A 14,373-nucleotide genomic window follows, 5' to 3' on the forward strand; every position below is an offset into this window, starting at 1 on the left:
TCAGCAAATCAGTTCGAGCGAACACACAAAACCTGATTAATATTCATGAATCCAGCAGCTCATTAATCTTAATAATCCTTAGTGTGTTTTATAGTTCTTATTATTAGAATTCGTATCATTATTATCTTATCGGTATTGTTGTTAGGGTTTTCCCAATATTAAGTAAACTAAAATATTTACTGGCCAATGGCGATTCAATTGCCAAGGTGTCCGTAGAGGGTTGTAGAGCCAAGTTTACAAACTACAGCAAATGAAGTAGGCTACCTGCACGCCGTTGTCATTGTCTCGTCTCCCCTCAGACGTGGCAATAGCGATCCTGCACGGAATTCTCAAAACTCCCACAAGATAGCGTTGTTTATCGGTGAATCCGATATTAACAAAATCGATATCCGATTATGATTAAATGCTTAAATATTGGGGAAAATATTGGTAAATCGATATATTGGTCGATTTCTAATTAAGACCGACTTAAAAAGTTTGTTTGGCACAAAAAAGGAATCATAATAATAAATTAAAATTAAATAAATATAATGACTCATTAAATTTCTAATTTCCAGTTCATGGCTATGGCAACAAACTTTCCTTTTGGAAAATGGTCATAAACATCGAATTAGCTAAATGATTGTTGGCAGGCACAAAACTAGACAAAAATGACAAGTAAAATCAAATAACATCAAATAAAATATAACAAGTGATATGGCCTTTTGAAATGTCTGTGCTCTCATGGCTAAGGCCCCCTAGTTTCTTTCACTCAAGCTAAACATCACAGTTACTTGAGCATGTCACATGACAGCATTAAAGCTCATGCACTCAGTCCTGTGACTGTAAAGCTGCGCATGTAGAGAAGCGACAACATCACATCCACCATTAAAATGAGAAATACTATTCTTGTATTCTGTAAAAATGCAGCAGGCTAAATGTCAACTGACACCCTGTTGGTTAAATGAGCGGTCCTGCCCATCACAGCCTTGGACAGAGAAGTACTGATGAAGGAACGGTTATGTGACTATCTCTGGGCGTGACTTGAATGACAATGCTGAGATCTGACATGTGAGAGTGCCATGGAGCTGTGCTGAACAAACGTCTTGTCAAACTGGTTGACAGGGAGGGGCTGGAGGTACAGCGGAGGCAGTATGTGAGCCTGACTTATGTTTAAGATGCTTCCTGCAAGAAATGATATTGAAGGGCTCTTGTTCAATATGTCAGGAGAGTCATGTGACTCGTAAGCAATAAATGTGCAAACATACACTGTTCACATAATCAACACAATCATAGAAATCATTTAAACACTATCCCATATTCCAGTTTAATATGAAGAAACTATAAGTAAACCAGTTGATTTCAAGTTAATTTCCATGAAAAGTATAACATCAAAACATTGCTGTACTACTTAATGTTATATTTATATGACGTATGTGACAACCAAAGAGAGTTTTTGTGTTCTGTCAGGAGCTTATCATCAGTGAGCATACAGAACTTCCATCTCCTATCAGAATTTGGCTAAAGTGTTTTGTATTAGCAATAATTGGTTATTTTAGAAGCTCAGGAATCTGAGGGAGTAACAAACACTAACTCTACACCAGGAAGACCTGGTCTATATAAAAAGGAGCCATTTCTTCTTAGAAACAGGTTACCAAAATCAATAAATAAAGCAATAACTACAAAGGTCGTTTCCACAATAATTAAAAAGAAAAGCCACACCTTCAGGCCCACATGAATGCGAAGGTATAGGCCTATAGACTTAAGAAAGAATACTGGGGAGGCCTGGAGACAAGTTACTTAGCCTGTTTGTTTTTTTTCATGAGATTGCATGCATTCTTCGTTCCTTGCATTATATTACTTTACCTTATACTTTTACTCCCACTTTTTCGCTTCAGCTACTATATGTATGTACTACAGAAGTGCTTGGATCATAATAGCATAGCACAGGTCACATTAAATAAATAAAAAAATTCACAAAACCTGTGGCCAGACTCCTATTATACACTACCATTCAAAATTTTGGAGCTCACCAAGGATACATTGATTTGATTAAACAAACCTTAATATTGTGAAATATTACAATGTAATATATGAACACATTTTAATCAAGTGGCCATTCCAAAACTTTATAATTAGTGTAAAATGAGTGTTGAATCCGAGCTCCGTAAAATCGATCATTTCGCAACCACCACAGACCTGTGGTCGAGCCGGACAACAGAACCATACAGAAGTTTGACGGTCCATTTTATTACAACAAACTTCGAACTCAAGACCCGCTGTCTGCAGACATCATTCTTCCCCGGGGAGCATACCGGGGATAATATAGCGGAGGAGATGAGAGGTGCGTTAGCAGACTGGAACTTGAAGGAGGACCAACAAGTTTGCGTGACGACTGATAATGCATCGAACATGATAAAGGCTTTGGAGGTGAATGGCTGGACGCGCCTTCAGTGCTTCGGACACAGGCTACAACTGGCAATAGGTACGTTTTGCTATGTTTATTCTTAATAACTTTGAGACAGAGAGAGGGAGAGAGGTCTGTGTGTGTGTGTGTGTGTGTGTGTGTGTGTGTGAGAGAGAGAGAGAGAGAGAGAGGGGGGGGGGGGGATCAGCCGGATCAGCCGTGCAACAGGTGTCTGCAAAAAGTTGGTGTGCCACTTCTCACACAGCTGGAAAAAGAGAGTGGCACTTGAGCAAGCCCAGAAGCGGGTGCTCATGATTAACAGGATTCTGGAGCAGCAGAAAGCACTCCATGAGGTCCTCTCAGAGGACAGAAACACCCGGCACCTAATTCTTGGATATCAAGATCTGGATGTGCTGGAGTCAGTCAGCAAGGCACTGGGACCACTGCTTGAATTCACGTATGCTCTGTCAGGGGAGGATTACGTTAGTGTTTCACACATCAAACCAGTACTCAGCCTGTTTAACACAACCATCTTGGCACCAGAGGAGGGTGATACGGACATGACCAAGTCCTTAAAAAAGAAAATTTTGGAGTACTTGAACAGCAAGTATGAAGAGAGAGTTACACAAGAGTTCCTGGATGTGGCATCCTTCTTAGATCCAAGATACAAGACACAATACATCAGTGTCAACGACGTCCCTATCATCAAAGCCAGACTGGTGTCAGAGATGAAGATGATGGAACACAAGGTAAAAATAATGGTTAGAATGGAGTAAATGAGAAGAGTTCCTTCCATTTAAATGCATTATCTTACATTTTAGTAAATATTTAAGTTTAAATTTAGCTGAATTGTGTTGTTCATACTAGGGCTGGGCGATATACAAAAAAAAAATGATATCTCGATATTGTCAAAATTTTTACGATATTCGATATATATCTCGATATGTTTGCATTTGCATTTAAATAATAAAAAATAAAACATGATTTTCTTTTGCCCATTAAAAAAAAAAAAAAACTATTTAGATTAAACAGCTAATTTAAGCAGTTAAAAAATCTAGACCAAGAGATCACTTACTGCTTTTTATTAAATGAATACATGTAGGCCTATATGTAACTGAAGCAGTGCAAATTAAGTAACAGTTATAGAAAGTGCATTCTGTCAACTTTTTAGTGCATGCAATTCACAATTTAAACTATGCAACTGGGATAAGTATTTTATTTTAATTTTTTTAACAAGTTTTTAAGCTAAGAACACAAGTCTGTCAACTGTCTGTGGTTTTAAGAGAAGCTCTGTGGCATGAAACTATGTTCCTACTGACACTAAAAACCCTCTTAGATGGGGAGCTAGTTGCTGAAGCACATAGCTATTTCTTTTATATAAATATATATAAATGAATACCAAAGACTTTTGCATTCTCTCTGTCTATATTATGGAAACTGGTAAACATATCAGTGAAATTCCCCAATAGTAATTCCAAATGGCCATAGCCTATGTTTCTCTATTCAAACATCAGCGGTCGAGTAAGTGCATTTATTTTGCGATCACAAATGCAAACAATACAGTTGAGATCTCACGACAAAACACAGACCGGCTGAACGATGCTTTCATTAGATCGCTCAATTCCAGCTTGTTAGTGTTTTCAGATTATCGTCGGCGGCTCTTCCGCAATGAGGAGTGAGCACGTGCGCATGGTTGCCAGATTGCTTAAAATAAGCAAACACCGGGCAGAAAATGTATCCTTGTAACAGTGGAGCTCTGTTTGGGAGATTCAAACTCTTGTTATCTGGCAACCGCTATCATTACAGCTCTCGTAGTAGAGGGGCGTAGAGCAGTCAGCAGTTACAGGTTCCTTTTTTGGACATTCGGCACGTTCTTTTGGGAAAGTATGCTTGAATTTGAAATATTCGATATTCCCGATATATTCAAATTGTACATCGTCGTCAAAATTATTCCGATATTATCGCTAATATTCGATATATTGCCCAGCCCTAGTTCATACAGTAATGATCATTCATATAAAACTAATTAAAATCTTTTTTCTTGTTTTTTGTTTTTGTTTTTACTATTTTCTAGCATTCTGTTGAGTGCAGAGAGACCAGAGTGGCAGAAGTTTCACCCCCACCCACCAAAAAGGCTAAAAAGTCGTTGGGAAGTTTCTTTAAAAGACCCACCGCAAGTGCAACATCGATCCCACTGCTGCCATAGAAGCTGAGCTGAGTGCCTACATGCAGTCCCCACAATTGACAACGACGAGGACCCCCTTCTGTGGTGGAAATTAACTCCCCGGCTCAGCAACATGGCAAGAAAATACTTGTGCATGCAGGCCACCAGCTCTCCCTCAGAGAGAATTTTTAGTGCATCAGGCAACATTGTGAGTTGTCAGAGGTCCTGTCTGAAGCCAGACATGGTTAACAAGCTAGTGTTCCTGGCAAAGAATCTGTAGAAATTGTGCTGCCTGTAACTACCTCTGTTCTGTTAGTAGCAAATGCATTTTCTGCATACAGTTATGTGATCTTTTGAAGAATAAAAATGTTGTTGCACTTCAATGCACTTTCAATGTTCCACCAGCTGCTGCATTTGTTATTTATTGTTAAAGCAGAGCTGCAGTAAAAGGTTTGATTTGTAATTTATTTTTTGGTAATTTATGTTAATGTTGATGACTTTTTTTCTTAAAAATAAATGCTTGGTTTTCACCGAACCCGTAGTCATATCGTATTGTATCGATATCGAGATATCTGGCATGAAAATCGAGAAATGAAATTTTGTCCATATCGTTCAGCCCTAATATATATATATATATATATATATATATATATATATATATATATATATATATATATATATATATATATATATATATATATATATATATATATATATATATATATATATTTTATATATCTGTTTCTAAATGATCCTGAAAAACTGTTCTAACATGCTGATTTGGTGCCCAAATAACATTTTTTATATCAATGTTGAAAACAGCTGCACTTATTAATATTTTTGTGGAGGCCTTGATCTTTTTTTTTTAGGATTCTTTAATGAACAAAGTTCATAAGAACACAATTTATTTGAAATGGTAATCTTTAGTAACATTATAAAATCCTGTACTGTGAATTTCTTTATAAAAAAAAAATCTTCTTGATGCCAAAATTTTGATCAGTAGTGTATACTGACTGAAAAATGGTTTAAATTTTACTTTTATTTACCACATCCAGTAAGCTTTACCACTAACAATGACAAGAACAACCCTGGCCTGAATCTTGACATTGTCGATAATTTAGTGTGCATTAAGCAGTAAGTCAAAAAAAGGGTCTGCAGAATGTTGTATTGTAAAAATGAGTAGAAAATGTTAATACATTTATAAGGCTTTATAAGGCCTAATGGAGTATTCTGCTCTATTTGTTGTGTCACTTGGAGTTCAATGAATAGGCTCGGGGGAGGTGATGGGGGGGGGGGCAAACTACACTTTGATGACAACCCGACAGCTGTTAGCATCATACAGTTTACAATATTCATTCAGCGTTGCTTCAAATCCTCTCACATCCTAAACAAACAGAAGCCTTTCATCCCAGAAACGCTTCTCAAGCAAATGGTGCATCTCTCTAGCAAAGGGTAAAATATTGGTGAGAATGAGTGAGGTGTTGATTAAGTCTCTTCCTGCAATGACATGACAGAAGCGTGGTTAAGAGCCATCTGCTCCCTCTCTGCTGGTTGCCAGATCCTCTTTTGGGGAGGGGCTTTGCTCCTTAATGCTAATAAAACCCTGTGGTTCCTAAAACCTCTGCGTTCTTAGAGCCAGGTCAATACACAGGCGTCAGCGGCAATTAGGCATGCATTTAAAAGCCATTTATGCGCATGTTTACATAGTAGAAAAAATACTGTTTAAAAAATTTGGATTGGCTGAAACTAACAGGCCTACTCCTCTAATTTCTACAGCATCCCCCTCTCCCTGGAGATCGGTGTCATTTAAGACACTGCTCTGATGAGGTGAGGTCACATCCTGTCTTTCAGTCCGACACCCTAAAAAATAAAGGTTCTTTACTGGCATCGATGGCGCCATGAAGAACCTTTAACGTCCATGGAACCTTTCTATTTCCTTAATAGTGGAAAAGGATTCTTTAAATGATTCAAATGTTCTTCAAACAAAGAAAAAAAGGTTCTTAAAGAGCTGTCCACTGAAAGGTTCATTGAGGAACCAAAAATGGTTCTTCTTTAGAATCACTGGGTGGAAAAACTGGGCTTTATAGGTATAGAGACTATTTTAGAGGTCTTAGAATTGGATTGGTTTATTTCTGAGAACATCATTTGTCAAATCAAGGAATTTATAAAACCACATCAATTGATTTTACATAATGAATGAAGGTTTTCACATACCTTGGAAAGGTTGCAGGACTACATGCAATTTTAGTGATCTTAATACTATCAGATCTAAGCCTTTTTGATGAAGGAAGATGGTTGTCGTGCGAAATGGAACAAATATTCAGATATAATACTCAGGGCTGCAACAACTAATCGATAAAATCAATTATTATCGATAATGAAAATTATCGACGACGGTTCTCATTATCGATTAGTAGGGTCTGTCCACAGGGCACGTACAACTTCAGCCAGTCGCATTAAATTACAGCACTGAATAACGCATTTCTTTGGATGTAATGCATCTACAAATATTCGAGGAAACAGAATGAGCTCCTGCAGGAAAAGTGATAAATCATGATAAATGATAAAACATGATAAATCTTTATCATAAGCTTCAAGCTGATGCATTAGTGTAATGGGAATATTATTTTTATGCAGAAATATCTGTCTTACATTTACATTTATGTTTAAAAGTCAACAAGCGGAGCGAGTAATTTACGAGAGTAGGAATTGTGAAGGGACAGCAGTGTGTAATTTTCTGAATATAAATATCCGACGCTTTTACAGGACAAAGAAATGATGCTGATTGTGATCAAAGTGATAACGTAGTGCTTTAGTGTTTTTTTTATTCAGATACCCAATTAGTCAAAAAGTACATAAACAATGCCAGCAAGCATGTGAGCTGTTATCAAAGGCAAACAAGGCAATTTTTGTTATTATGTGAATAAATACTATTTAGTTGTTTCAGATTGTTATTTGTCCAAAAACGAAAATAACATTTTTAGAATTAATTTTCTTTTTTGACAGATTCTTAAAATGTTTGTGTTTTGTCTTATGACAGGTGGTCTAACAAATTAAGCACCGTATGTTTTCAGCTACCCCGAAAAAGATAATTCTTTCATCATTTACTCACTCTGATGTTGCAAAACTGTAAGACAATCTGTAAAACATAAAAGAAGCTATTTTGAGACATGTCTTTTTTGTCCAAATTATAGAAGTCAACAGCAACCAAAATGTTTTGGTTGCCAGTATTCTTCAAAATATCTTCTTTTGTGTTCCAGCTTTGAAACACAATGAGGGTAAGTAGCCTACATGATGACAGACTTGTATTTTTTTGCATGCACTTTCCCTTTAGATTATTGATTTTTGTAACCTATTTCAAAGAAGAAACAGCTCCTTTTAACAAAAGGTTGATTGTTTCGCAAAAATAAATCTTTCATCAATTAAATTATTTTATAAATTATCAACACTAGAATTGTATCTAGCAATTGTCAATCCACACTGCAACTACATGCAAGAAAAACATATTCAAAAGTCATGCTTTGAAAGGCAAATAGTAAGAGGCAGATGAGTGCAGCCTATCAGATAAGAAACTTCATTTAGGAGCAAAGGTATAAGTAGGCCTGTCGCGATAGTCGATAAATCAATTAATCGCACGATAAAAAAAATTAGATCAATAATTTTTCCGGCCGCGATAATTTATTTTTTCAATTTTTATTTAAAAAATGTAACATGTCATGATGTGGGGTTAGTCTGGAGAGCAGCCTGTGAATGGCTCGCGGTAGAAAACACCTTCTCCGATGACACAGATGTCCCGTGAATAAAGAGATAACGTTTTGCTAGAGAGGCCAGCTTTGGGAAGCGCCTTTCATTTGCTTGTGGATGTTTGCGTCGCTTGCGTCATTCTGAAAAGCTGAGATGTTTTTTAACTAGATGTGGTGCGGACACGCCTGGAAAGAACGAGCGCGTTACGAGCGCGTCGCTTCCATTATGAGCGCGCATACCGCATTTGAAATAACGAACTTGAGCACAAAAAAAAAACCTGATATGTGACCGGCCCCTTCATCGGTTAAAATGTTTACTTTCGGTTAATGGTTAAATTGTCAATATGAGCATCCCTAACTGGCATATAATCATAATACAACATACAAAATTAATTAATTTGACACAAAGTCAACATGTTGGCATTTCTTGCTCTGAATCTGCCATAAAATAAAATAAAAGTTTATTGATCTTTGAAAAGGTGTACCTGCGTTATTATGCCATTATCAATATGTTAGATGAAACTGGTCTTAGAACGACAATACTATTGTTTATCGCGATAATTTATTGGACAATTTATCGTCCAGCACAATTTGTTATCGTGACAGCCCTAGGTATAAGAAAGACAGCCCATGAAAAGAATTCCAGATTACACCAAACAAAGTACATCAATTCCACATATCACTGAACATAGTCCGGTTTTACATACCCCTCATATGAGCATCTTTTTTTCTCCTCTTTCTATCCTGCACCTGCGCAGCTGAGGGTCAGTGGGAAGACTTCACATCACATCACACAACAGACACACAATCCAGCCCTAAAAATGCCTCCTCAACCAGCCAGCGTGCTTGGATGCATTAGACTCAAGCACAATAAACCGATACAGTAGCTAGAGTACTAACAGCTGCTGTGTTGGTGTATTTTATGGCTGTTTAAAGAGAAAAATAATAATGTGACTTCATTACAAAACCTAGTGAGCTGCCTACCTAGAAGACAGCAAGCTAGAGCATTCATTTGGGAACTAACTAGGTATCAAGCTCCAAAACCTAGTGAGCTGACTACCTAGATAGCATTTTAGAGCATTAATTTGGGAACTAACTAGGTATCCAGCTCCAAAACCTAGTGAGCTGACTACCTAGATAGCATTTTAGAGCATTAATTTGGGAACTAACTAGGTATCCATCTCCAAAACCTAGTGAGCTGACTACCTAGATAGCATTTTAGAGCATTAATTTAGGTACTATCCAGATACCAAAATCTAGTGAGCTGCCTAACTAGAAAGCATTTTTGAGCACTAATTTAGCTGCCAACTATGTGTCCTGCTGTAAAACAAAAAAACATCTTAAAATAGACTGATGGTCTCCCTGCCTGGTTTACCTAGTCTAGCCAAGTGGAGTTCAGCTAGTTTAACTGGTCGAATAGCTGACAAGTGTCCAATGCATTAAAACCAGCCAGCATAACCAGGTTAGGAGACCAGTAAAACATTTTAGACTGGCTTTAAATGCGAGTATGATATACAGGCTCCTAGGTTTTGCAACACGAGCATTACCTCATATAGCAAGATTATACTATTTATTGCAGTTGGACCTACATTATTAACATATAATCTCATGACTTACTCAGTGGACCTCCAGGACCGACACCTTGCTCTTTGGAAGCGGGTGGAGTTCCGCTCTGCCGCTCGAAGTTGCCTGGATTGGAGAAATAATCCCGCAGGCGAGGCAGCTCGCGCCCGGCTTCCAGCAGCTCGGTGTGCAGCTCCAGTGCCGTGAGGATGTACTGATCCCGGAGCAGCTGCGCGGCGATCGCATCCAGCGACACCCGAGTCTCTGCGCCTCCTCCTCCGATCCCAGCCACCGCGGCGGCCGACGCGGGGATACCGTCCACATTCGGGCTTGTCCTGTTGCTAGACAGCAGAGCGGCTGGCTCGGAGTACGCCGGCGGGGAGAAGGGACCGAGGCTATGGCCTTGCGCTTCATCACTCGAGCTGCGCTCGGTGTCCACGCCATCCCGCCTCTGCTCCGCTTCCTCCTCTGAATCACTCACGTTAAACGGGTTGACATTACCCGCCGCCATTTTGCCGTAAGGTGTTCAGCCAGCTATCTGGCTAATAAGTGTCTCCGTCTTCCTGGATGGATGTCAAGAGCGCTTTATTGCTCCTTATCAACGGGTCTTCTGAATCTGGAAATATGGTTTGGTTGGTGGGGCCGAATGTCATTTCAGCACCCCGCCTCCTCCCTGTCATGACACGAGCGGAAATGACGTAATGCACTTCAAGTAGCCGGGATCCGCCAAGTGGACGTGCGAAGATCCAATGAGAAAACATAAGTAGTCTGTCAAAAGAATAAGAATATTTCATAAATTCATCAAACACAGAACAGTACAGCAAGCAAGCACCAAAGAAAACAAATTATTAAATATATTTAAATATGTTTCATGTGAATAATTAAATTATATACAAAACTATTTTTAGGACAAAAATTACAGCAACCAACCCCCCACCCCCCCCCCCCCCCCCATCCATCGCTGTCTGTTGTTCTTAGCTCCAAAGAAAACAAATAATTGAATAGACCGGTATTTAATTACATTTAACAATATAATTTAGGACAAGAATTGTTATTAATAAAATGTAATTACTCTATTTCTTAATTGTTGTATTTAATCTATCATTCTATATTTTATATAATTAAACATATTATTTAACATATTTAATCATATACAATAATTTCTTAGAACAAATGTTATATTAACCCTTTCATGCATGAATTATGATAACCTCAGTCAGGATTTTTTTCCTATGTGTTTTTATTGCTCTTAGGGCATGAAAAACAAGAATTGATTTTTATTTTATTTTTTTACAAATTTTTCAAAGAGATCTTTAGATGTCCACTTGAGTGGACAGCATGCGGTTGGTTTAAACTGAAGATATACTGTATTAAATATAAGACAATAATCAAACAGATAAAGTATGTGAATTTAACAACCTAATCAATGCAATTATATCAAATAATGTGAAAACTATAAAATATATACAAAAAATATAAATGCAAAATATTGCAATGGCTTCATACAACTTCATACAAGTTGCACTTCGCGTATCTATGATATCAGAACACGAGGACGTGATTCCATCAGAATTTTCTACAGCCTGTCAAGGTACAACTGTGAAAACCACTCAGACACTCCCTCCAGTGCACCAGAGTATGGAGATTTACCCTTATTAGCTGATAATTCTGATTATGTTCAAGATGGACATGCACATTTCTATCATAGCCCTCCTCTGAGAAAACCTAGCGATACGTTTTTTCAATCTCATCTGAAATGATCAGTGTTGGGGGTAACGCATTACAAGTAACATGCATAACCCATTCAGATTACTTTTTTGATGTTACAAGTAAAGTAATGTGTTACAAGTAACATGCATTACCTAATCAGATTACTTTTTGATCTAACAAGTAATTAAGTAATGTGCATTACCTAATCAGATTACTTTTTGATGTAACGAGTAAAGAAACGCATTACAAGTAACATGCATTACGTAATCAGGGGTTACAGGTTAGAGGTTTGACATTTAATGGTTGAAACTTTTTACCCGTATAAGAGGGAGATGATGGGTATATGTATTGTTTAAGATTATATTAAATGTTTGTATTGTATTGTATTTGCTGAATTGAAGGATTTATGAACTATGACTGAGAGACGGAATTTTTGTTTTGCGCATGTAAACAGGGTTTTCTCCTTGTTTATGGATTAGAGGGAGGTCATGAGTATATATATCATTGTATCAAATTTGTTATTGAAGGTTCTATGGACTGTGAATGTGAGATGGGATCTTACTTTAGGTTTGCATAAATATAGCATTGTGTTAAGTCATGCTTTATGACGGGTGGTGGTGTCTAGGATCCCTTTTTATAAGCTTGTAGCTTCAAAGGGAGTCCTTTTTTCACAATGTATTATTGTTATTATTTTTGGTAAATGACTTCTCAGTCTGTATGTAAAATTGTGAAAATAAAAATCAAAATCAAAATCAAAATCAAATCAGATTACTTTTTGATGTTATGAGTAAGGAAACGCATTACAAGTAACATGCATTACGTAATCAGATTACTTTTTGATGTTATGAGTAAGGAAACGCATTACAAGTAACACGCATTACGTAATCAGATTACTTTTTGATGTTATGAGTAAGGAAACCCATTACAAGTAACACGCATTACGTAATCAGATTACTTTTTGATTTTATTAGTAAAGAAACGCATTAAAAGTAACATGCATTACGTAATTAGATTACTTTTTGATTTTATTAGTAAAGAAACGCATTAAAAGTAACATGCATTACGTAATCAGATTACTTTTTGATGTTATTAGTATATTAGTAAAAAAAACGCATTACAATAAAATGCATTATAAAATCAGATTACTTTTTGATCTAACAAGTAAAGTAATGCATTACAAGTGTCATACATTATGTAATCACTTTTTTCGATGTCAATGAAAATTACATTCTAATAATACAAATACATTTATTTACAGTAGAAAAAGTAAATGCATATTAAGTTTTTAAGTTTTAAATTTCAAAAACAATATTCACATTATAATTATGAATTGTAGCTGAAATATAGCCATTGCATGCATGACGTCCACTACAGTGGACATGTGATTTATGGAGGAATTATTGAGTCAGATTATAAACTAAAAGTCTGAAACTAAAAGTCTTAAACCAAATCTAAAAATCTAAATTTGAAACTTAAAGTCCAAGTCGAAAATTAATTTGGTATTTAGGATTGGGCATTTGGTATTTAGGATAGGGCATTTTGTATTTAGGATTGGGCATTTTCTATTTAGGGTTGGGCATTTGGTCATTTAGCCATTTAGGATTTAGGATTGGGCATTTGGGGATTTAGGATTGGGAATTTGGGTATTTAGGATTGGGCATTTAATCATTTAGCCATTTAGGATTGAGGATTGGGGATTTAGGATTGGGCATTTGAGGATTGAGGAGTGTATGCAAATTAGGAGGCGTGGCCCAAATACTGGAGGCTGGGTTTGAAATGGCTGGTGCGCAGAGGCACCTTATGGACAGCAGAGGGAGCTCCCAGTGCTAAGGAGCACACTGTAATGAAAGTAATGTAATTGTAATGTAATTCTGTTTCTGTAATGAAACAGAGCGAGTGAGCGGCTTGAGCGAGGACTGTGTTATAACATCAACTTAATGACAGCTTTGTAACATTTGTGGCCTCAAACACAAAGTCACCAGTGAAAGGAGGGCTATCGGTCTGACGACAAGAAAGCAGCAGACAGTGCAGCAGGTAAGATGCTAACATTAGCTACTAGTTATATAAGCTGATATTGTTAACATGCTTTAGTAGGGTATTATTATATTGGGACATGCTGTTTTGTTTTTTTTAAACTGCTGTTAACCCCTCTGACATTAGTAGATACACTCCTTTCACATTGCCACTAGATGGTCTTGTTTCTGCTTTTAGTTTTAGACTTTTAGTTCTCAATAATTAATAATCTCCTCAATAATTCCTCCATAGTGATTAATCAGAGTTTTCTCTCAATCTAAAATCAAAACTTGGAAAATTTTACTGTGATATGACTCATTAGATATTGCTTTATGCTGCAATATTTTTTTTTACCTACAAGAGTCTCCTAGGATAGAAGGAAAGGGTGGATATTCTGGAGCAACTTGGCATGACTGACTGACCCTTGGCCATCTTGGTTTGGAGGGGGGGGAAATCGAAACACAAAGGCTTGCCACTTGATTGCAATTTATAGGAGGATGCACCAGGGTCCAATGAAGAGATTGATGTGCAACGTTGCCATAAAAACCCGTGCAAATTCAAGAAAATGCTTTTTAATAGCTGTCCACTGTAGTGACCACTATGCGTGAAAGGGTTAAAATAAAATTAAAATATAAAAAATATCTATCTATCTATCTATCTATCTATCTATCTATCTATCTATCTATCTATATGTCTGTCTGTCTGTCTGTTCTAAGCGTTTTATATGAGGAATTAGAACATATTAATATAAAGATTTCATGCAAATGATAAACCTTCAAAGCACTTTGATATCA

The 14,373-nt window shown here is 36.9% G+C and overlaps 1 protein-coding gene across 8 annotated transcripts in view; it reads right to left on the minus strand.

The window, feature by feature from the left end:
* LOC132123806 (RAB11-binding protein RELCH homolog) overlaps positions 1–10,534 on the minus strand; it is a 44,273-nt gene extending 33,739 nt beyond the window's left edge. For all 8 annotated transcript variants that reach the window (XR_009426685.1, XM_059534467.1, XM_059534466.1 and 5 more), the window contains exon 1: positions 9,911–10,534. Coding sequence is in view for 7 of the 8 variants with exons in the window: in XM_059534467.1 (XP_059390450.1) it covers positions 9,911–10,367 (457 nt within the window). In the remaining variant the exon portion in view is untranslated. The remainder of the gene's footprint in view (positions 1–9,910) is intronic.
* Positions 10,535–14,373: the final 3,839 nt, after the last annotated feature.

The sequence above is a fragment of the Carassius carassius genome, chromosome 42 (assembly GCF_963082965.1).
Source record: "Carassius carassius chromosome 42, fCarCar2.1, whole genome shotgun sequence".
Taxonomy (NCBI): Eukaryota; Metazoa; Chordata; class Actinopteri; order Cypriniformes; family Cyprinidae; genus Carassius; species Carassius carassius.